General features: G+C 41.6%; 1 protein-coding gene across 6 annotated transcripts; it reads right to left on the minus strand.

Moving 5' to 3' along the window:
* Positions 1-3108: 3108 nt before the first annotated feature.
* On the minus strand, positions 3109-21105 carry LOC118369600 (zinc finger protein 318-like). Of its 6 annotated transcripts, none has more exons than XR_004822649.2 (12): positions 20495-21105; positions 17957-19045; positions 16560-17778; positions 14298-14380; positions 14091-14190; positions 13668-13987; positions 11621-11815; positions 10754-10853; positions 8877-8995; positions 3538-6167; positions 3388-3424; positions 3109-3301 (listed from the first exon to the last, which is right to left on the minus strand). XR_004822649.2 is itself a non-coding variant. In XM_035754096.2 (10 exons), exons 1-10 carry the CDS (start codon positions 20768-20770, stop codon positions 3828-3830), a joined length of 5841 nt encoding a protein of 1946 aa, XP_035609989.2. In that variant the 5' UTR covers positions 20771-21105; the 3' UTR covers positions 3109-3827. The 6 variants fall into 6 exon arrangements, 1 of the variants encoding a protein (XP_035609989.2); XR_004822648.2 differs by having other exon boundaries at positions 3388-3438; XR_004822646.2 differs by having other exon boundaries at positions 3109-3424.
* Positions 21106-22987: the final 1882 nt, after the last annotated feature.

Raw genomic sequence — 22987 nt, forward strand, 5'->3', positions numbered from 1 at the left:
TTCTGAAATGGAAGATTAAAGATATGATTATCCAATACCTTTATTCTAAACAATATTTGATCTATAGGAAGACTTGGGGTTTTCCAAAGTAACCCCATACTGTAAAGTGAAACGTTTGACATTAATTTGGCAATTTGTGCAGCACACCACTGGAAATATGCCTCCAAAACAAGGTTTCAGACCTCTGGCGAACTGTACAACCTACAAAACTATAGCATAATTTATATGACCACTTACAATGCACTTTTACATGACAAAATATCTACTGGCAAAAGGCTGTGGCCTCATATTGTATTGTCAATTCACTTTACCAGCACCACCTGCTGGACGTGATCCATAACCTTCTTAGGGGCTAAAGAGGAATCCCATCTATGTGTATGCATGCCTAAACACATTTGTAAAAACACGTTGGTAAGCATGTTATTGGCAATGATCTGCACCCTTTTTTCATTATCAATATGGACATTGAGCTTCCCTTCAAGATAATTTATTTGGAAAATGAAATGACATTTGGTTGAGCAAGGCTTTAAACACATACATAGTAAATAAGCCAAACAGTTTAGGCCATGCTCCAAAGATCTTACAGTGAGCAATAATTCACTGATATGGTACCAGTGGCGATAGAGTATTAACCACAGTCAGTGAAATACATGAATAGAAATGAGCATTTCAGTACAGCTGAATAATTATTCAGTGACAAGTGTAATGACTGTTATGAGACAGAGAACAGCAATATCCTATGACAGACTGTCCCTGGTTTAACATACGTAACAAGTACATAAATTCCCCTCATGTATAGATTGTGTTGCCTTATTCGATCCACATTTCACTGAACATTCACAGGAAAATCAAATCTTAATTGTTTAGAGTGGCCTTACCTTTTTCTGAAGAGAAGACTGATCTCCCAGCAGGCATTGTTGAACATAACATTATGCAGAAACTTCAGATATGGTCTTTGCCATACCTTTTGATCTCAAGTCCAATCAATTGCTTTCAAAATTCTATAATTAATTCTTTAAGTAATACTGTTTAACTATGAGCCAAAAGCCGTATTCATGCTGCCCTCAGCTTTGCCATACTACTCATACACAGGTAAGTGACAAAAACATTGTCATCCACACAATTAGAAAGAACACCTACATACATACATACATACATACATACATATAATAACATTGTTCTGTTCCTTTCTGAATTGCTGCCACTGAGGTTTTTCCTTCAGAATTCCTTTCGACTGCAATGGGCATACCCAGGGTTGGGGAGTAACAGATTACACATAATTTTGTAATCCCTTACATGTAAGGAATGACAACATCTGATTTTCACAGGTAAGGGATTACAAAAACGGTAACTGTAATCCGTTACGAGCAAAACAATATTGTAATCGGAGTACAGTTACTTTTGAAAAACTAGATTACTTTTACATTCAGAAAGTATGTTAGCGAAAAAAAATATTTGACACTTCTGTTTTCTCAATGCCATTCAAACCAGCATTGAAAAAAAGGCACACATTTAAATCCGTTCCACCTGAGCGAGTCTGACCATCTATGATGAAAAACCAAATACGTTTAATGGAACGCGGGAATAGGCTTTTGTTGGCTACAGTCCAAGCTATGTCTTCCAATAGTGCGACTTCTGTCGTTATCCAAAGATGATCCAACTTGAATAAACGCTTGGTAAAGGATGACAGCAAGTGGTGTAGTCTACGGCGATACGGATATCAGTTATTATTGATATCTACTTAGCGCATTGATGTGATTGTTAATCACACTGCTACTCTCATTTAGCTATTTTCGCTTTACGGATTGTGGTTGTTGTGGATGGCTGTTCACAAATCTAGATGTGTATTTGAACCTAATAATGGTTGAATTCAAGAAGTTTAAGCTGTCTATCAAATCATTGTTTTTGAAACCAGGTGACAGCCAGTGAAAATTGCGCTCTTGAAGTGCGGATCCCAGCCTATGGAATAAAATTGGGGCTTTTATTGCCCAATCTAATGCATGCTGTCAACAAATAAATCCATAGGTCTGATCGACACACGCTCAAATTTGCACACTTTTGACAGCCCCTTTAAGTCTTATCTGTAGTTGCTACATATACACACACACATATATATATATATACACACACATTGATTCTTGAAGAATAGAACTTAAAAATGACTCATGAATTAAGTTCAACTGTCACACTCCATGGGAACCCAAAATATAAGCTTGTTTTACTCCAATGTGTGTAAACATTGTGAATGTAAACAAATACTGTATAGCATAACATGGTTAAAAAAATTATATCATGGTTGGTCAGTCCCTGCATCCATAGCTGTCTATTTTTCTGAGAGTGGTTACATTTCTCCAGGCCCATCACTCAACTTTTTACCAAAAGAGGCAGGGAAACCATTTTATTGTTTTGTCTGTTGATTTGCCCTTTGATATCTTGATAATATGCAGCTGTTTAAAGTGCCACCAACAAACAGGCCTTTACCAAATGTAGCATATGATATTCACTTTTCCATGAGCGCAGCATTTATTTTTCAACTCGAATCAATGAGCCCAATCAGTCCTCCATGACAACAAAATCACAAACAGAGTAGGGCTGGCTAATAAATCCTTAGTTGAGGTTATGCTCAGGTAAAACAATTTGGCTAATCTATACATCCATATTTCCAAGTCCTATTCTTTAAGATCAAGGGGTATAACATTTATTGGAATGCCAGAAATTCTGATAGATTTTGGCTTTTAATGTTAAGATGATTTATTATATGTAGTAGAAAGCGATGGGTTAGAAGAAGCCTACATAACCAACCAATAAAGAAAAATTTGACATCCATATATGGCCAACTATGTAAACTTGAACATTGATTGATGCTTCAATAGATGCCATTCAATTGGTAGCATACATTTTTGTCTTCTTCTATTGCCTCTTAAGGGGAAAGTAATCTAAAAGTAACAGAATGTAATCAAGTTTCATTACTGATTACGATTTGGGACAGGAAACTAGTAACTAAGGTATTACATTTAGAAAGTAACCTACCCAACCCTGGGCATACCATAATGATGTTTTATGTTTCCATTGTCTGATTACAAGGTCTGAGAAATAACAGAGAAAATGTTGTGGTCACTGAAATTTATTTGAACTCTACTTTAGCAACAACAGATAAAGGACAACCATTTTTTTTTTACTAACACAATAACATCGAGCATAGTAAAGTCAGTGAACAAATTAGTTTTTTTTTTAAAAAGATCAACAATTTCAAGGTTATGTTCATGAGTATCTATATCCACATCTTCTTTTCTGGAGGGTGCTGTAAAAAGTGACAGATATTACATGGTGTAATTGTCAAAGAAAGCCATGTTCGGGTATCTTTTGGTCCATGCTGCACTACCTTACCAAATTCTGTTTTCTTCTTAAACGTGAGTTCTTGTTCCTGTATTAAAATACCTTTCAATCATTTAAAGAGAAAAGAACACATTTCTTAAGAGTCTGAAGGTGGATATACCAAAAACCATAGTAATCAATAAGCATGGTACAGTACATTACCTTTTAAGAAGTAAAGAAAGGTTTTGCTGAATGAAGAAGTAAAATTCAAGACAAAAGGCTTGCAGAACAATCTTCTAAAGTTCTGAAGATTCATCACTTAATATGAAAGTCAAGTCTTTTAGTGGAAGTTTCACTCCATTCAAATTCGAGCTGCCTGCTAGGGCCATCAAGTTAACAGGGCTTAGTTTCCGAATCAGCAGTATTTGTGTGGGTTACTACTTGTTCCCGTCTAATCCCATCAACTACCTAAAAACACACATTTCCAACGGCCTGCTGTCTCGTGGAGTCTGTTACTCAAGATTAAAATCAAAGAGGTCTAAGCCCAGCACTTCTGTTGGGAGATCCAGGGTCTCTGTTGAGATACCCAGAGAATCTGCTGGGTTATCCAGTTGTACGGGGGCATCCTCAGGAGTCTCTTCCTTGGGCTGCGGGTCAAACCCACTCTCAGTCTCCATTGACTCCTGAGTGTTGGTTTCAATAGTGTTACTGTTGTCAAGAGCTGTGAACTCTGGTTGGGTTTGCTCTGTTTGTGGGGCCGTAGCTTCCAAGGCTTCGCTGTTATTTGAGTCATTCAGGGCAGCTTTGGACTCTACAACTGCCTTAGTGGCCTTCGGGTCAAATCCACTCTCAGTCTCCATTGACTCCTGAGTGTCGGTTTCAACCGCGTTACGGTTGTCAAGATCTGGGAGCTCGGGTTGGGTTTGCTCTGTTTGTGGGGCCATAGCTTCCAAGGCTTTGCTGTTATTTGAGTCATTCAGGGCAGCTTTGGACTCTACGACTGCTTTAGTGGCCTGTGGGTCAAACCCACTCTCAGTCTCTGACTCCTGAGTTTCAGTTTCAATGGTGTTACTGTTCTCAAGAGCTGCTAGCTCGGGTTGGGTTTGCTCCATTTGTGAGGCCGTAGTCGCCAAGGCTTCGCTGTTCTTTGAGTCATTTGTTTCACCTTTGGAGTCTACAACTGCTTTAGTGGCTGTGCAGGTGATGGATGTGGTACTGGCTGTGGTAATGCTGCTATAGAATATGTCAAATAAATCTTGGGCTTTTGCGGCAGCTAGATTAGACTTAGGTTTTTCTGATTTGTTCATCACCTCACTTGGGGGTCTCTGCATGAAAGGAGGGGGTGTGACCATCACAGGGATATTCTGCTCACTCTCGGGGACTCCTGGTGCAGATACATCAAACTTCATGGTCATCATGGTCAGGGGAGGCAGGGGAGTCTTGAACTCAGGCATCACTGCTGAAGGAGTAGATGTGGAGGCTTGACTAAAAGACTCTGCTGTGGAAGCTTTCTTTTCGTCTGGTGAAGTGGGACCTGGCTTCCCAGTGCCCTCTGCTGACTTCTTCAAATCCACTTCCTCACCACAGAAAGCTTTGGAAATTATGTCTGCTGCCAGTACTGGGTCATTTTTAGGCTGGTTCTGTATGACAGGCAGAGGGGTCACGTCACTGTCACCGTCACCGGGTGGTCTGATAGAGAGAAAGGTGTTGAGAGGGGCCGGTTTAGCATATACCCAGGGCCCAAGTCCAGAGGGTTTTCTCAGGACCGTGGAAGGAGCAGGAAGGTTTGGGCGTATTTTCCCAGAGTTGAAGGGTACCCATGCGCTAGTTGGGGAGATGACCGTCTTCCCTGACAGTTTGATAGCAATGCTCTTGGCTGCGGCCAAAGACTTTGAAAATGCATCTGGGTCGTCATCCTCTTCAACCTCCTCATCTTCCTTCAGAAACTCAACAGCCACTCTCTCAGCCTCCTTCGCAAGCTCATTTTCTAGTTTTCTTTTCCAGCTGAACTTACCGAAGGCAGATGGAGCCTTTGGCTCCACTTTGGCTGTTTCCTCACTTTTCTTGCGCAGCTTTGCTCTCAATGCTGGATTAGGACCACAGAACACTTTGGGAGGGTCACTGGGTTTCTCAGGCTCAGACTGCTTTCTAGATCCTGACGTCTCCTCCCTTTGACACCCACCCTTCTCTTTTCTGGATTGTCTTTCCTCCTTTTCATTCTTAGGTTTCCCTTCCTCCCTCTCTGATCTATACCTCTCCTCCTCTTTCTTGCTACATTTGGGATTGGGCTCTTTCCACTTCCCATATCTGGACCGGTCTTCCTCTTCCTCCTGCTCATTATCCCTCCAATTAAACTTGGGTCTCTCCTCTACCCTGCTAAACCTAGGCCTGTCTTCATCCTCTCTACGGTTTTTGAGCCGCTCTTCCTCTTCCCTGCGATTTTTGAACCACTCCTCCTCTTCCCTGCGATTTTTGAACCGCTCCTCCTCATTGCCATGCTTGTATCTCTCGTCGTCCTCCTTCTTACTGTACTTGGGCCTCTCTCCTCCCTCCTTACCATGTTTGTACCGCTCCTCCTCCTCTCTCTTGCGGTACAAATACCTCTCTTCTTCCTCATTTTTGCTGTACTTGACCCTCTCCACATCATCCTCCCTTTTGTGTTTGGACTTCTCCTCCTCCTTTTTGCTGCGTTTAGGTTTCCCTTCCTCCTTCTCTTTGCTCTTTTTGGACTCTTCCTCTTCGTGTTTACGTTTAAGCTCAGAGTGCTTTTTGTCACTAACTTCCAACGTGAGTCCAGCTTGACGATCCAGGTTCCTTCTCTGTTCGTAGAGCGGATACTCATACATTCGTTTCTGGCAGAAGGACCAAAGAAATATTTCAAGTCATTAGAGTGAAATGTAAACAAGCTGTCCCAAAATTTGACTTCAAGGGAACAGTCTACCCAAATTACAAAAATATGTTTGTTTCCTTACCTTGTAAGCAGTTTATGGACAAAGAGACTGCAATATACAATTTGAGTTTGTTTACCTAGCCATTGACACCAAACACTAACATTATCATTTTCTAACCAAAAACTATTGTGAGCCAATGTACCCAATATTATTTAGCATGTTTTAAAGGTCATGTCCAAATTCTCTTATAACTTCAAACCAAGTCATTGACAACACAATCTGGAGACTTTGGGATGACTTGGACATGATATTTAAACATGCTAATATTGTTTTTGCGGTGTGGGGGGTTAGAAAATGCTTAAGTTAACGGTTTGTGACAGTGGCTAGGTGAACAAACTAAACTTGGTTTGCAGATTTGAGGAAATATATATATATCATTTTGTAATTTAGGTGTAATTTAGTCATTTATAGCTGTGTTTGAACACCTATAGTAACATACTGTATACTACATGTTCATTTTAGTATACTGTAAACTAACAGTACCCTTACTAACGCTTCACCTGTCTACCGGAAGTTGATGCTGCTATGCAACATCTTACTAGCTTGTTAGAGTAACTAACAAATTACTAGCTAGACTTCTTATGACTTCATTAACAATGTCCATTGCAAACGCTGAACGACTATACCACTTAGCTAAGAATGACGTAAATAATCAAGTCAATAAACGTGGGTAGTTCTTTAGATAGTTAATGTACTAGCAAGTTCGATGTATTAGTAGCCAACATACCGGTATATACAAGCAACTGCTGTAATGATATGGTATGCGGTTTGTAAGGCTAAAGTCATATTTCCGATACCATTTGATCATAATAAAGCAGAGAATAAGACTACTTTGCACACAAATAAATAAACTCAGTAGTAGTGTTCGGCATGGCCTGGCCGATTAATTAGGGTCGAATTCAATATTTCATATCAATCGGGAATACATTGCAATCCACGAGGAGATTGTTGCAGGCAGACCACCTGTTACGCGAGTGCAGCAAGGAGCCAAGCTAAGTTGCTAGCTAGCATTACACTTATCTTATAAAAAACAAATCCATCATCGTTGCACCAATGTACCTAACCATAAACATCAATGCCTTTCTTAAAATCAATACACAGAAGTGTATTTTTTTAAAACCTGCATATTTAGTCTAAATTAATTCATTTTAGCAGGGAATATTAACGGGAAATTGTGTCACTTCTCTTGCGTTCGGTGCAAGCAGAGTCAGGGTATATGCAGCAGTTTGGGTCGCTTGGCTCGTTGCAAACTGTGTGAAGACCATTTCTTCCGAACAAAGACCGTAATTAATTTGCCAGAATTTTACATAATTATGACATAACATTGAAGGCTGTGCAATGTAACAGCAATATTTAGACTTATGGCCCATTCTATAAATTATGGAACAGTTCCGTATTTCACTGAAAGAATAAATGTTTTGTTTTCGAAATGATAGTTTCCAGATTTTACCATATTAATAAGGCTCATATTTCTGTGTGTTTATTATATTATAATTATGTCTATGATTTGATATTTGATAGAGCAGTCTGACTGAGCGGTGGTAGGCAGCAGCAGGCTCGTAAGCATTCCTTCAAACAGCACTTTCCTGTGTTTGCCAGCAGCTCTTCGCAATGCTTGAAGCACAGTGCTGTTTATGACTTCAAGCCCATCAATTCTGAGATGAGGCTGGCAATACTATAGTGTCTATAAGAACTTCCAAAAATCAAAGGTATATGAAATACAAATGGTATAGAATGAAATAGTTATATAATTCCTATAATAACTAAAACCTAAAACTTCTTAACTGGGAATATTGAGGAACTGGGAATATTTAACCACCAGTTTTCATATGTTCTCATGTTCTGAGCAAGGAACTTAAACATTAGCTTTTTTACATGGCACATATTGCACTTTTACTTTCTTCTCCAATACTGTGTTTTTGCATTATTTAAACCAAATTTAACATGTTTCATTGTTTGAGACTAAATAGATTTTATGCATTATATTAAAATGTTTTTAAAAAGTGGTAATTCACTATTGTTGTAATTGTCATTATTACAAATACATATATAAATAAAATGATTATTATTTTTTTTTTTTTTATAAATACGCAGATTAATCGGTATCGGCTTTTTTGGGTCTTCCAATAATCGGTATCTGCGTTGAAAAATCATAAATCGGTCGACCTCTACTGTTCAAGACGTAACTTGAGGAAATGACAAAAGCATTTCCCAAACAAAGCCTTAGGTCACTTTTGATCAGGATCCTGGAGCGTTTGGTACCCTGATCTGCGCTATAAAGTATGTTTGAAACGCAAAAGAACCTTGGCTGAAATTAATCCTGGACCTGCGTAGCAGGTCCAAGATTCAGGACCAGAGTACCAGGTAATGTGACGCAGCACCACAAGTTGCGTGGAACTTTTTACCCGTTGTAAACAAGCTAGCTTGCTAACATCATGTTAAATGTGAGTCTTGCAAATCATACCCTGAAACAGTTATTTTCAAGAATTCTACAAAACATTTTGTAGAATTTTCCAAAAAGCTCCAGGAGTCCAAACCAGAGTGCTGAATTTCAGATGAAATGTACCTCACGGTGAAATAATGCCCTACTCCCAACTAGAAATGGCCTACCTTGTATTTCTCATTGTGAGGTTGACTCGTGGCATGATCTTCAGCGCAAATTGCATCCCCGCAAAACTCCTCGCAAAGCTGGCAATAATATCCCCTCACTGGCACCAAAAACTCAGATCCTATGAGAGAAAAATAGAGACGTTTTTAAAAACACCTAATGGCCCGGGAACAATCACAGATTTGTACCTTTACTATTGCTCTACATGGAAGAAAACTTTTTGTAAAAGTAGATAACTACATTTAGGTCTATTCCGTAAGCATACATATTCACATAACATCAACATTTGTATACATAGTGGATATCATAAGTACTCAACCCCATGGAATTTAAAAAAAATAAATGACATTACAAAGTGGGAATGAAACAGATTTAATTGTGATTTTTTTGGGTAATTGATCTAGACAAAATACTCCTTAACGTCAAAGTGGAAAGAAAATTCAACAAATATTTACAAATTATATATATTAAAAAAAAATCTAAGTTCCCTCAGTCAAGAATTTAATTTCAAGCACAGATTTTACCACAAAGACCAGGGAGCTTTTCGAAAGCCTCATAAAGGGCAGTGATTGGTAGATGGGTAATAATAACAAATCAGACTTTGAATATCTCTTTAATAATTATACTGTGGATGATGTACTAAACCACCCAGACACAACAAAGATAGTCATCATCCTGAATTGGGCTGCAGGACAGGAAGGAAACTGCTCAGGGATGTCACCAAGAAACCACGGGTGATTTTAAAACAGCTACAGAGAGTTCAATGGCTGTGATGGGAGAAAACAGAGGACGGATCAACAACATTGTAGTGACTCCACAATAATGACCTAAATGACAGAGTGAAAAGAACAATATAAATATACAGAATAAAAGTATTCCAAAACATGCATAATGTATGCAACAAGGCACTATATAGTTGTAGTGCAAGAAAACACAGCAAAGGAATACACTTTTTGGCCTAAATGCAAAACGTTATGTTTTGGCTAAATCCAACATGTCACTGAGTAACGGCCTGGTTATTTTCAAGAATGGTGATGGCTGCATCATGGTATGGGTATGCTTGACATCAGCAAAGACAGGGAGTTTTTCCAGATAAAAATAAATGGGATGGTGCTAAGCACAGGCAAAATCCTAGAGGAAAATCTGCTTCAGGCTGCTTTACACCAGACACTGGGGGAGGAATCACCTTTCAACGGGACAATAACCTACAACAAAAGGCCAAATCTACACTGGAGCCACTTACTAAGAGAACAGTGAATGTTCCTGAGAGGCCAAGTTAGTTGCCTTAAATATGCTTTAAAATGTATGGCAAGACTTAAATTGCGGTACAGCCATGATCCCCAACACTAACAGAGCTTGAAGAATTTTGAAAATAATAAATGGGAGAATAATGCACAATCCGGGTATGCAAAGCTTTTAATAAAGACGTACCCAAGAAGACTGACAGCTGTAATCCCCGCTAAAGGTGTTTCTAACATGTATTGACTCAAGGCGAATACTTATCCAATCAAGGTATATTAGAGTTTAACTTTTCATACATTTAAAATATATAATTATTTGGACATTGACAAATGTTATTTTTTGAAGATCGTTCACAAAATGTTGACAAATCCATTTCAATTCCACTGTGTAGTACAAAATGTAAAGCAATCCAAGGAGGTGAATACTTATGATACCCACTGTCGACATTGGTACTTGACTATAAAGGTTGCCCAAAATAGGATCCCCTTTACATTGCATTTAGAAATCAATGCTTATTTCTTATGCATATTTTGAATTCAGTGTCTGCAAACTGTGGCAGTAAAAGATTGCTAACAACATTTAACAGTACATAATAAATATTTTAAAAAAGGGAAAAATAAAATATTTAAGTTTGTACCTTTAGCAGGTTTAGTCATTTTCTCTCCTGAAGAGTGAATCTTATTCTTCTCATTGTTGGAGGAACTTGACGCCCACGGTCGATTGTAAGGATCCTGAGTCTGCAAAGTGGCAAACAAAAAAGCATAACCAATCTGCTGTAAAAATACAAGGGACTGAACAGTTCAAATGAAAAGGTAAAAGGAAATCAGGCCAGTGATAGGGGACAAAAAACAGGAACAGGAGACCGCACTCATGATAGTAAACAAAAATCTCTTCAATTCACTGAGTATGATCAAATATCCAAGAAGGGTACAACTCCAGCCGATCAGCCCCTCAGCTCTGTGCTCAAGAGATCCTTGCCAAGAACAGCCAATAGGCTTTCAGCATCATAATCAGGAGTCTGCTGCATTCCTTTTGAAGGTAGCTAACTAGCTAGCTAGCTAGCTGACTTCATAGTTAACAAGGCCTGTAAAGAGATGAGTCCATCTGAGTGTTTATCAGAAAGCAATTTAAATATAAAGTTAAAATGTAAACTCGACTAGCTATCTATCATACCATCACCCAACCAGTCACACAATGCTAGCTAATAATGTATTATAAAGCAGTAGTTCTGGCCATGCAATCTAATTGTTTATCTTGCAGTTACCAGCATGGCTGGAGCGCAAGTACAGCACAGCTTCCTAACCACTTGCAAAATATATTAATAAGACTACATTCAGCAACACTGTAGCTAGCTCAGTGTTTGTTTACTGCATGGCTTAGCAAGGATAGTTTGGCTGTTCTCTGTAGTCTGTATGATATGTGACTGGTTCCACAGCAGAACTCCTGAGCACGGAACTGCTGAAGCTGGAGTCTTATTGGGACATTCTACAAGTAGTACACAAACCTTTCGGTGCGATTTGCTGTGCAAGTGCGTGAAAAAATCGAACATGGAACCACAGGTGACATTGCAACTTTTGCACCAGTGGTTCCCAGCGTCATAGTGTTCAAACAGGTCTGCTGGAGTCTCAGGAGGCTGGGTACTGGCGGGGGCTTTCTTCTTCGTTTTTTCAGGAGAGGCTCTTGAGGACGACGATGCTGCCTAATGAAGAACAGAAGTTACACAAGTCAGCAAAAGAGCGAAATAGGCCTGGAGGAAGCAGACAAAAAAATACATTTGAGTGTTAAAAATTAAAACAGATGTTCGATAAAGAGAATTTTACGATGATCCCCAAACACTGAAGTTTTCAAAATCTCTTACCTTGGCAACATAGGCGATCTGTGTTCCAGCCTTGAGGGAGTTACTCGTGAGTTATCAGAGAATCCTGTTTAAGGCTAATATAGGACTCATATCGTCGTATCCTTGTACGCTAATCTCCACCAATTAATGGTCAAAAATCAAATTAAGTACTGATTTGTGAGCAGAGCAAAGCAGTCGAGAGAAATGGACTCAATGAGTGCTGTTCACAGACCATGAGTGTAGAGTGGAAAAACATCAAGTATGATATTTAAAGAGATTCACTCCTCTCAACCAAACAGCTAAAATTCAGAGTCGAGTTTCCAATAGCAGAGGTCATAAAGATAGCGGCACCCGCGCACTTACAACAAATGCCTTGTTTACCAAGTTTGCCGTATTGTACGTTGCTCTCCGTTACTCTTCTTTGTATCGTCATAAGCCCAGTATACATGATCCAAGTTAAACGCCATGACGCAGGCAATTTGAAAAATCGGGGAAAGTATATTGTGCTGATTTATTGGGCACTGAACCATGTTGCGCGCCGTAGTTTAAAAACTCCAGGGAATTAGTGGTAAAACCATGACGTCATATTTGAATTCCTACAAGTGTATGCACCCCCGCCATTAAAATCCATTTGACTTTTAAGATGCCAAGCCGCTCTACTGTAAAGATAAAATGTTACATTTTGGTGTATTCTTGTCTTCAAACAATACACAGTTTCCCTATTTAATAACTCAAATGTTTTAAATTGAATACTTTATGATTACGTTTTTTGAATGAGAAATTAGAGATGAGTGACCACACTATTAACATTCTCTTTTTAAAACACACATTTGAAAGAATTAGAGCCACTGAAAATGATTAAAACAGGCCACATAATTAGGATCCCTCTCTGTATGCAAAGTATTCATCCCAACTAATCTCTGATCTTCTAGCTACACGTTGATAGCGAAAAACGCTTTCGATTAAATGACAGTTAAATTACAAACTGGGGAAAAAGATGGCCGCCTTTCAATTTATGAATGTAAATACCCTATATCCAAGCTTCTAACGCAAACATCTTACCGAGTTTGGCATCTCCAGAAACAATTTCAGAGAAAAAGTTTGTTATGGTTGTGGTCTTTCATAAACCAATACAGTGAGCTCCAAAAAATATTGTAAAATGTAGGAAGAGCTTAAGCTTAATCACAACTGTTGGCCATATGAAAGTGAACAGGTTCCACCTATGTTGCAGGTATAAAACACATTCATTTGTAAACATGCATGTATTTGCAGACCAGTTATGAGATCAGTTGGGTCAGACATTGGCATACAAAGAGGGAACTTTTCAATCAAGATCATGATCCAACTCTGCCTCTTGGGCAACACCAACATATGACAGAGCACACGGAATGTCCAGGTTAGACTGAGTAGTTGCACCAACATTGATTAACCCCATATCTGATGTATAAGCAGAAGGCTAAATGCCAGGTATTCAAAGTAAATACTGCTTACTGGTATTTAATGGATCAGACAAGGGCAAGTAGACATTTGCATCCAAACCAGCCCTTTTGAATAGTTATTCAAGAAGTCATTTAGACTGATATTCTAAAATAAAGCGAAGGCTACATGTCAATTTCAGCAAAAAAAAATATGTTTCTGCAGCAATGATGGTTTTAAGGTTCTACCAGTACTTCAGCTCTCTGGCTTGTGCCTGGAGCAGCTTACGGAATTCTACCTTAGCAGAGGCATGGGCCACAGGTGATCTCTCTCGGATGTGAGCACGCTCCTTTTTCTTCTCTTTCTCTGGAGGTGGTGGGTGTGTTGGCTGCTCAAGGTCCGCAGAACCCCTACCCTCTCGCCGGGGCTTGTCATTTGGTTGTAGACCGAGAATGAGAGCCACCTTGTCAAGCTCGGATCGTTTCTTCTCTGCTACCTCGTGCTCTTTGCGGAGCTCAGCAATCTGAGTCATGACCTCTTCCTGCAGCCGACTGATCTCAGACAGTAACGGGTCCTTATGGCCATCCTTTTCACGCCGCTTTTTGCGCAGAAGCTCCCCTACCAAGACAATAATTTTTTTATCCAACTGTACAAAACCTAATGAACATTTATGACTTAAAATACAAAGAAATATAGAAAAGGAATGAGATGATTGAAGTACCTTGCTGTTTCCTCAATCTCTCTAGTTCCTTCATGAGATAATCTTTCTTTTTCATGCGGATCTCTCTGTCTCGTCTCAGTTTTTCCCGTTCTTCAAGAACCTACAGAATGGAGAATCATTAGAGAACGAGTGTATGGAAAGAAAACAAAACCAGCCCAAACAGTGTCAAATGGCATTTGAATTTAAGTGGATAGCTGAATACTCCACCTTTTGTTTTTGCCTTTCATTATTTCGCTCCTCTAAAACCCTCCTGTCCTTGCCATTATCTTGAGGGGCCATATTGGATGATGCTATACAGGAAAAATTTACAAAATTAGACAAGAGTTATGTGCTGCAGTTTCATTGATCAAAAAATATATATACTCTACCAGTCAAAGGTTTGGACATACCTACTCATTCCAGGGATTCTCTTCATTTTACTATTTTCTACAATGTAGAATGATAGTGAAGACATCAAAACTATGAAATAACACATATGGAATCACGTAGTAACCAAGAAAGTGTTCAACAAATCCAAATATATTTTATATTTAAGATTCTTCAAAGTAGCCACCCATGGCCTTGATGACAGCTTTGCACACTCTTGGAAATCTCTCGATCAGCTTCATGAGGTCGTCACCTGGAATCCAGATCAATTTTTTATTTTTATTTTACCTTTATTTAACCAGGCAAGTCAGTTAAGAACAAATTTTTATTTTCAATGACGGCCTAGGAACAGTGGGTTAACTGCCTGTTCAGGGGCAGAACGACAGATTTGTACCTTGTCAGCTCGGGGGTTTGAACTCGCAACCTTCCGGTTACTAGTCCAACGCTCTAACCACTAGGCTACCCTGCCTCCCCAATCAATTAACAGGTGTGCCTTGTTAAAAGTTCATCTGTGAAATTTTGTTCCTTCTTAATGCCTTTGAGCCAATCAGTTGTATTGTGACAGGGTAGGGGTGTTATACAGAAGATAGCCCTATTTGGTAAAAAACCCAAGTCCATATTATGGCAAGAACAGCTCAAATAAGCAAAGAGGAACAACGGTCCATCATTACTTTAAGACATATAAGTCAGTCAAACCGGAAAATTACAAGAACGTTGAAAGTTTCTTCAAATGCAGTCGCAAAAATCATCAAGAGCTATGAACTGGCTCTCATGAGGACCGCCAGAGGAAATGAAGACCCAGAGTTATGACTGCTGCAGAGGATAAGTTCATTAGAGTAACCAGCCTCAAATTGCAGCCCAAATAAATGCTTCAGAGTTCAAGTAACAGACATCTCAACATCAACTGTTCAGAGGAGACTGCGTGATTCAGGCCTTTATGGTCTTATTGCTGCAAAGAAACCACTACTAAAAGGACAACAATAATAAGAAGAGACTTTCTTGGGCCAAGAAACACGAACAACGGACATTAGACCGGTGGAAATCTATCCTTTGGTCTGATGAGTCCAAATTTGAGATGTTTGGTTCCAACCGCCATGTCTTTGTGAGATACAGAGTAGGTCAACGGATGATCACGCTCCGCAAGTGTGGTTCCCACCGTGAAGCATGGAGGTGGTGTGGGGATGTTTGCTGGTGACACTGTCAGTGGCTTATTTAGAATTCAAGGCACACTAAACCAGCATGGCTACCACAGCATTCTGCAGCAATACACCATCCCATCTGGTTTAGTGGGAGTATAATTTTGTTTTTCAACTGGACAATGACCCAACACACCTACAGGCTGTGTAAGGGCTATTTGACCAAGAAGGAGAGTGACGGAGTGCTGCATCATATAACCTGGCCTCCACAATCACCCAACCTCAACCCAATTGAGATGGTGTGGGATGAGGTCAGCATATGTTGGAACTCCTTCAAGACTGTTGGAAAAGCATTCTTCATGAAAGTGGTTGAGAGAAAGCATTACACACTCTTGGCAATCATCAAGTGGCGCAGCGGACTAAGGCACTGCATCTCAGTGCTTAGAGGCTTCACTACAGACACCCTGGTTCGAATCCAAGCTGTATCACAATCGGCCATGATTGGGAGTCCCATAGGGTGGAGCACAATTGGCCCAGCATCGTCCGGGTTTGGCCATTGTATGCCATCATTGTAAATAAGAAGAATTTGAAGAATTGTTCTGAACTGACTTGCCTAGTTAAATAAAGGTTAAAGTCAAAGGGTGGCTACTCCTTCAAGAGCGTTGGAAAAGCATTCCAGGTGAAGCTGGTTGAGAGAATGCCAAGAGCGCAAAGCTGTCATCAAGGCAAAGGGTGGCTATCTAAACACATTTTTAATACTTTCTTGGTTACTACATGATTCCATATGTGTTAATCCATAGTTTTGATGTCTTCACTAGTATTCTACAATGTAGAAATATAGTAAAAATTAAGAAAAACCCTGGAATGAGTAGGTATGTCCAAACTTTTGTCTGGTACAGTATATATTGATGGGGAATGAACAAGTCATTAAACATCCACTTATTCAATACCATCAGTTTATTCTCACCCTTTCTATCACCCCCCTGGTGCAACTCTGGCTGGATAACTTTAAGGTATGGTCTGTCAAAAGTCGGAGCATTCGGAAAATCTTCAATGGGAGATTGAGGTGGCATGCCCATAGATGGAGGTGGGTACATGGGCCACTGTTGGGGCATGTAAGGCCAGTTCCCATATTGCCCATAGCCAGGAGGTGGATAGTTGGGTGGTACCAGACCATGCGCCTGGGCTTGGGCATAGGCAGGCATGGAGAGAGATGGGTGGGTGGGTGGCGCTGGAGTAGTTTCAGGGGCTTGTGAAGCCTTCTGCCCCCAGCTACTGTCCTCAGTCCTCACCTCTCTGCCGCCTCGAGTCTTCCCATGGTTGCTGTGCCTGTCAGATGGGGGTGACTTCTTCCGGTTCCTGCTGTTACCACGGCTGCTACTACGGCTCCGGCTGTCGCTACGACTGCTAGAGCTGCTCCCACTGCAGCTCCTACGCCTGCCCCTGCTCCTGTCTGAGCTTCCTGAAGAGTCACGGTGATCCCGCCTCTTGCCAGGTCGACGGGAGGGAGTTTTCAGAGGGGGCTTCTTTCCATGCAGACGCTCCTGAGTCCTGGCAGCCATCTTGCTGATCTCTGTCACCCCCAGGTCCAGCCCGATGGTTTTGAGGAGGTCCTGGATCTTCTCGTACTCCTCCACGTCTTGCTTCTCCTTCCCTTCCAGTGGCCCTGTTCCTGGTGGGTAGTCATTAGGCTCTTCAACCTTGATATTATGGTCAGGGATGGCAGAGGACCTGCTTTGATGCCGATACCTCATGTCTATTTGTTGCTGACGAGAGCTTCTCGGATCTACAATACCAGGATGGCCCTCTAGGTGCGGTGAGGTGCCATAGCGTGCCGGGTCACTCATAATATCACCATAGAGCTCTGACAGACTGTGCTGACGGGGAGCTTCTGCTGGAGCCCTGCCCCGCTCTACATCATCTTCATCGCCATAAAGGAACTTCTCCTCATCGTCAATGTCTGGCACCCTCTTCCTTTTTTCCTCCTGCGGTGCAGGTGCACCTCCCAACAGGTCAAGGATCCCTGCAATCCCACTGTGGTCCAGCCTACTCTGGGCCATGTGTGGGTCATCCCTCAGCTCCCCCAGCATGGTGGCCAACATGATAGGGTCCATGCCTTTCATAGCTGAGAGAAGACGCTCTGCCTCAGCCTCACCAGCAGGGTCAACTCTTGGAGAATCACTGTTCTGCAAAACAAAATAATCTATGATAACCAAATTTATCATGAATAGTAATTTGTATGAAGAAGAAAAAAAAGCCTTGTGGGATGACAGGGTTAGAGTGAGTATAGAGATGGGTAACACAATACACAGCTATAGGCAACATAATTCATTTAACATAGTAAGAAAATTACATGTCCACTACCTGCACATATGACGGGGAGTCAGTCTCAGAGTCCATGCGCCTCTTCAGGATTGACTTTGTGGGAATATTCAGCATGTCTTCCATCTCTTTGCGGCGACGGGCCAACTCCAGCTCCTTGAACCCACTTGTCTTCTTTAAGTTGTTATCGCCTCCCCTGCTGCTCCTGCTACTGCTGCTAGTACTGACACTGCGGCTCCTGCGTGGACCAGCAGTCTTTGCTCTGCTCATACTGCGGGCCCGTCCATAGCTCTGGCCATGACTCCCACTCCTGCTTCGGGACCTGCTTGGCGGACGGCTCTTGCTCCTTCCACGACTCTTGCTCCGCCCCCCCATTTCAGGGCTTTTGCTTCGGGCCCGGCTTTTGCTCCGCCCCCCCATTTCAGGACTGCGGCTTCGGGCCCGGCTTTTGCTCCGTCCCTTCATTTCAGGACTGCGGCTTCGGGCCCGGCTTTTGCTCCGTCCCTTCATTTCAGGACTGCGACTTCTGACGCGGCTTTTGCTCCGTCCCCCCATTTCAGGACTGGGGCTTCGAGCGCGGCTTTTGCGCCGTACCCCCATTGCAGGGCTGTGACTTCGGACACAGCTTTTACTCCGTCCCCCGATTCCCGGGCTGCGGCTACGAGGACGGCTCTTACTCCGCCCCCCGATTCCCGGGCTGCGGCTACGAGGACGGCTCTTGCTCCGCCCCCCGATTCCCGGGCTGCGGCTACGAGGACGGCTCTTGCTCCGCCCCCCGATTCCCGGGCTGCGGCTACGAGGACGGCTCTTGCTCCGCCCCCCGATTCCCGGGCTGCGGCTACGAGGACGGCTCTTGCTCCGTCCCCCGAATCCCGGGCTGCGGCTACGAGGACGGCTCTTGCTCCGTCCCCCGAATCCCGGGCTGCGGCTACGAGGACGGCTTCTCCCCCTGCTGGGACTCTGCCTCCTGGGGCCACGGTCATCAGGGCCGTCATAACTGGACCTCTTTGGCAGATAAGGAGGGTAGTCTCTTGAGGGTAGCCCTACCCCAGGTGGTCCAGTCAACTCATTGCCCACAGTGATGACCAGACTGTGGTCAGGGGGGATGCCACCACGGGGAGATGGAGATCTCTAATGACAGAAATAGATATGTAATCAGTTTCATAACACTGGGATTTTGAAATGATAAGACAGCATTTTGTGCAATTGATGCATTGCTCCAGTAAAAAAGGCAATATGAGCCCGTGCAAGAGACGGGACTAACTTCCAGTTCCAGTTAACAATTTAACCAGTATCAGGGTAGAAGAGGAGACAATGAATGTGAAGTCTTCTCTCTAGCCCAGGTAGATACCATTCATTTTCCCATTAGACAGCTCTGCAAACATTGTCAAAATACATTCGGTACTCACAAAATATGGAATTTGTGAGCAACCGATACATACTTTCCAAAAAAAAGTTAAACATTTATAAGCAACCAAAAAAATTGTCTGTAAATAATCTATATATTGTTTTTTATCACGTGCCAAATCCACCTCTTCAGCACCAATAAAATCACTCATTACTGCCACGCACAGGTTGGTACAGTATCCCGAAAGGTTCATTTCATTACCTACAACCAGGGCCGCCGGAAAACGTGTGCATTTGCCACACCACTTTGGCTTTATACGAAACAAAAATATAAACGCAACATGTAAAGTGTTGGTCCCATGTTTCATGAGCTGAAATAAAAGATCCCAGAAATGTTCCATATGCACAAAAAGCTAATTTCTCAAATGTTGTGCACAAATTTGTTTATCCCTGTTAGCAAGCATTTCTCCTTTGCTATGATATTCCATACACCTGACAGGTACGGCATAGCAAGAAGCTGATTAAACGGCACAATCATTACACATTGTGCTGGGAGCATTAAAAGGACAATAAAAGGTGCAGTTGTGACAACACAATGCCACAGATGTTTCAAGTTGAGGGGCCATGCAATTGGAATGCTGGCTACAGGAATGTCCACCAGAGCTGTTAACAGATCATTTCATGTTAATTTCTCTACCATAAGCCGCCTCTAACGTCGCTTTAACGGTGATGCACCGATATGACACTTTGACTTGCAGAACTGTCCTAATGGAAAAATGAATGGTTGCTAACTGGGCTAGAGGAGACTTGTCATACTCATTGTCTCCTCCCCTGCACAGAAGTATATTCCTTATGTCGATTCAGTTGCAAAACGTTTCGTCTGTTGCTTGATTTATTTCAGACAGAAACCGTTTAATCCAAGCGGAAAATGTTTTGTGACGAAAATGAGTTTCTATTGGACAAATTAAGGTCGACCCCACACAGTTACCTTCCGATTGGTTCTTAAACGATAAACGGTTTCCGTTGCAAAACGTAATGTATACACACCAGATAACGTTACTGATTCAGCAGTAAACAGTAAACGTTACTGATTCAACAGTAAACAGTGATCAAATGGTTATGCTAACTAGCCTAGTAAAGCAAAAAAAAAATGTATAGCTACGTTTACCAATGTAATTAACTAGTGGTAGGCTGGTCAGGTAGCAGTAACATGCAAATAATGATTGTACTTACTTCTCTTTGCGGAGGGCCGCTGCCCCAGTATTCACCACCTGGTCCTCTGCGACTTCCTGAACCAGCTGAAGTATACCTCCTTCGCGGTGGAGAACGTCTGTACTGGTCTGGAGGTGGCCCATCATGGTAACCCTCAAACGGCGGTCTGGGCCTGCCCCGTTCTTCTCTAAATGGAGGCCGAGGATACGGCCGGCCAGGCGTAAGACCACGGGGCGGTGGACCACGGCCCTCGTACGGCGGCGGATACCCTCGAGGTGGAGGCCGTCCACGATACATATTTTACTGTTAAATTTGACTTTTCCTATCAATTACAGCCACTTACTACCGAATAGATTTTATACACATTGCCGTTTTATATTACTTACTGTATGTCTGCAGCTAGTGATAATGACATTCTAACTACCATGTAACTATTTCAGTTTGTTTGACGAACACAGCGCTCACTGTGTTACGATTTCCGGCCTGATTGAACCGAAAAACCTTGTCTTCTTCTTTCATATATTAGCGGTCCGCCAACTAACGTGAACGGTGCATGCCGCCACCTACTGTGATGGAGTGTGTGGTCGATTACGGTTAGATTTAAACAAAATACAACAAAAAACTAAATCGTCCGAGTCCTTCCCGATCCCATACTACTAAGAAAATAAAAGAGCCATGCTAATTCCGACCACAGCCCGTAAATTAACAGACCCTCCTCCCAATCCCCAAAATATATATATATATACACACACACGCACGCGCGCACACGCACGCACGCACACACACACACACACACACACAGTTGAAGTCGGAAGTTTACATACGCCTTAGCCAAATACATTTAAACTCAGTTTCACAATTCCTGACATGTAAACCGAGTAAAAATGTGTTGTTTTAGGTCAGTTAGGATCACCACTGTATGTTAAGAATGTGAAATGTCAGAATAATATTAGATAGAATTATTTATTTCAGCATTTATTTATTTCATCACATTCTCAGTGAGTCAGAAGTTGACATACACTCAATTAATATTTGGTAGCATTTCATTACATTTAAAAAAAACTTGGGTCAAACGTTTTGGGTAGCCTTCCACAAGCTTCCCACAATAAGTTGGGTGAATTTGGCCCATTCCTCCTGGCAGAGCTGGTGTAACTGAGTCAGGTTTGTAGGCCTCCTTGCTCGCACACACCTTATCAGTTCTGCATTTGGAAGACCCATTTGCGACCAAGCTTTAACTACCTGACTGATGTCTTGAGATGTTGCTTCAATATATCGACATAATTTTCCTCCCTCATGATGCCATCTATTTTGTGAAGTGCACCAGTCCCTCCTGCAGCAAAGCACCCCCACAACATGATGCTGCTACCCCCATGTTTCACAGTTGGGATGTGTTCTTCGGCCTGATAGTCTCCCCCTTTTTCCTCCAAATATAACGATGGTCATTATGGCCAAACAGTTCTATTTCTGTTTCATCAGACTAGAGGGCATTTCTCCAAAAAGTATGATCTTTGTCCCCATGTGCAGTTGCAAACCGTAGCCTGGCTTTTTTATGGCTGTTTTGGAGCAGTGGCTTCTTCCTTGCTGAGTGGTCTTTCAGGTTATGTCAATATAGGACTCATTTTACTGTGGAAAAATATACTTTTGTACCAGTTTCCTCCAGCATCTTCACAAGGTCTTTTACACTTTTCGCACCAAAGTACGTTCATCTCTAGGAGACAGAACACGTCTCCTTCCTGAGCGGTATGACCGCTGCGTGGTTCCATGGTGTTTATACTTGCGTACTATTGTTAGTACAGATGAACGTGGTACCTTCAGGCATTTGGAAATTGCTCCCAAGGATTGAACAGACTTGTGGAAGTCTACAATTTTTTTCTGAAATCTTGGCAGATTTCTTTGGATTTTCCCATGATGTCAAGCAAAGAGGCACTGAGTTTGCTGGTAGGCCTTGAAATACAGCCACAGGTACACCTCCAATTGACTGAAATGATGTCAATTAGCCTATCAGAAGCTTCTAACGCCATGCCATCATTTTTGAGAATTTTCCAAGCTGTTTAAAGGCACAGTCAACTTAGTGTATGTAAACTTCTGACCCACTGGAATTGTGATACAGTAAATTATAAGTGAAATAATCTGTCTGTAAACAATTGTTGGAAAAATTACTTGTGTCATGCACAAAGTAGATGTCCTATACAACTTGCCAAAACTATAGTTTGATAACAAGAAATTTGTGGAGTGGTTGAAAAATGAGTTTTAATGACTCCAACCGAAGTGTATGTAAACTATATATATAAATACACACAGTACCAGTGTTAAGATATTTTATCTATGTTTAAGATAAATGTTTAAATAATTCTACTCAGAAACATAACCATTAGGGATTAGAGGTTATGTAGCATGAACAAGGAGTAATTAAAAATAATAAACACAGCTCCAACTCGGTTGGAGGGGGGAAGAGAGGAATGCATGTGTGTGTGTTTAACGAAAACAAAGAGGATCCTTAACCTATGTTTGAAC

This window comes from Oncorhynchus keta, chromosome 36 (genome assembly GCF_023373465.1).
Source record: "Oncorhynchus keta strain PuntledgeMale-10-30-2019 chromosome 36, Oket_V2, whole genome shotgun sequence".
NCBI lineage: Eukaryota > Metazoa > Chordata > Actinopteri > Salmoniformes > Salmonidae > Oncorhynchus > Oncorhynchus keta.

Coding starts and splice junctions, on each gene's coding strand:
- LOC118369600 (XM_035754096.2), bottom strand. CDS start 20,770: ATGTATCGTGGACGGCCTCCACCTCGAGGGTATCCGCCGCCGTACGAG. Junction 19,046..20,494: donor GCGGCCCTCCGCAAAGAGAA/GTAAGTACAATC, acceptor TTCTGTCATTAG/AGATCTCCATCTCCCCGTGG. Junction 17,779..17,956: donor ACTCCCCGTCATATGTGCAG/GTAGTGGACATG, acceptor TTTGTTTTGCAG/AACAGTGATTCTCCAAGAGT.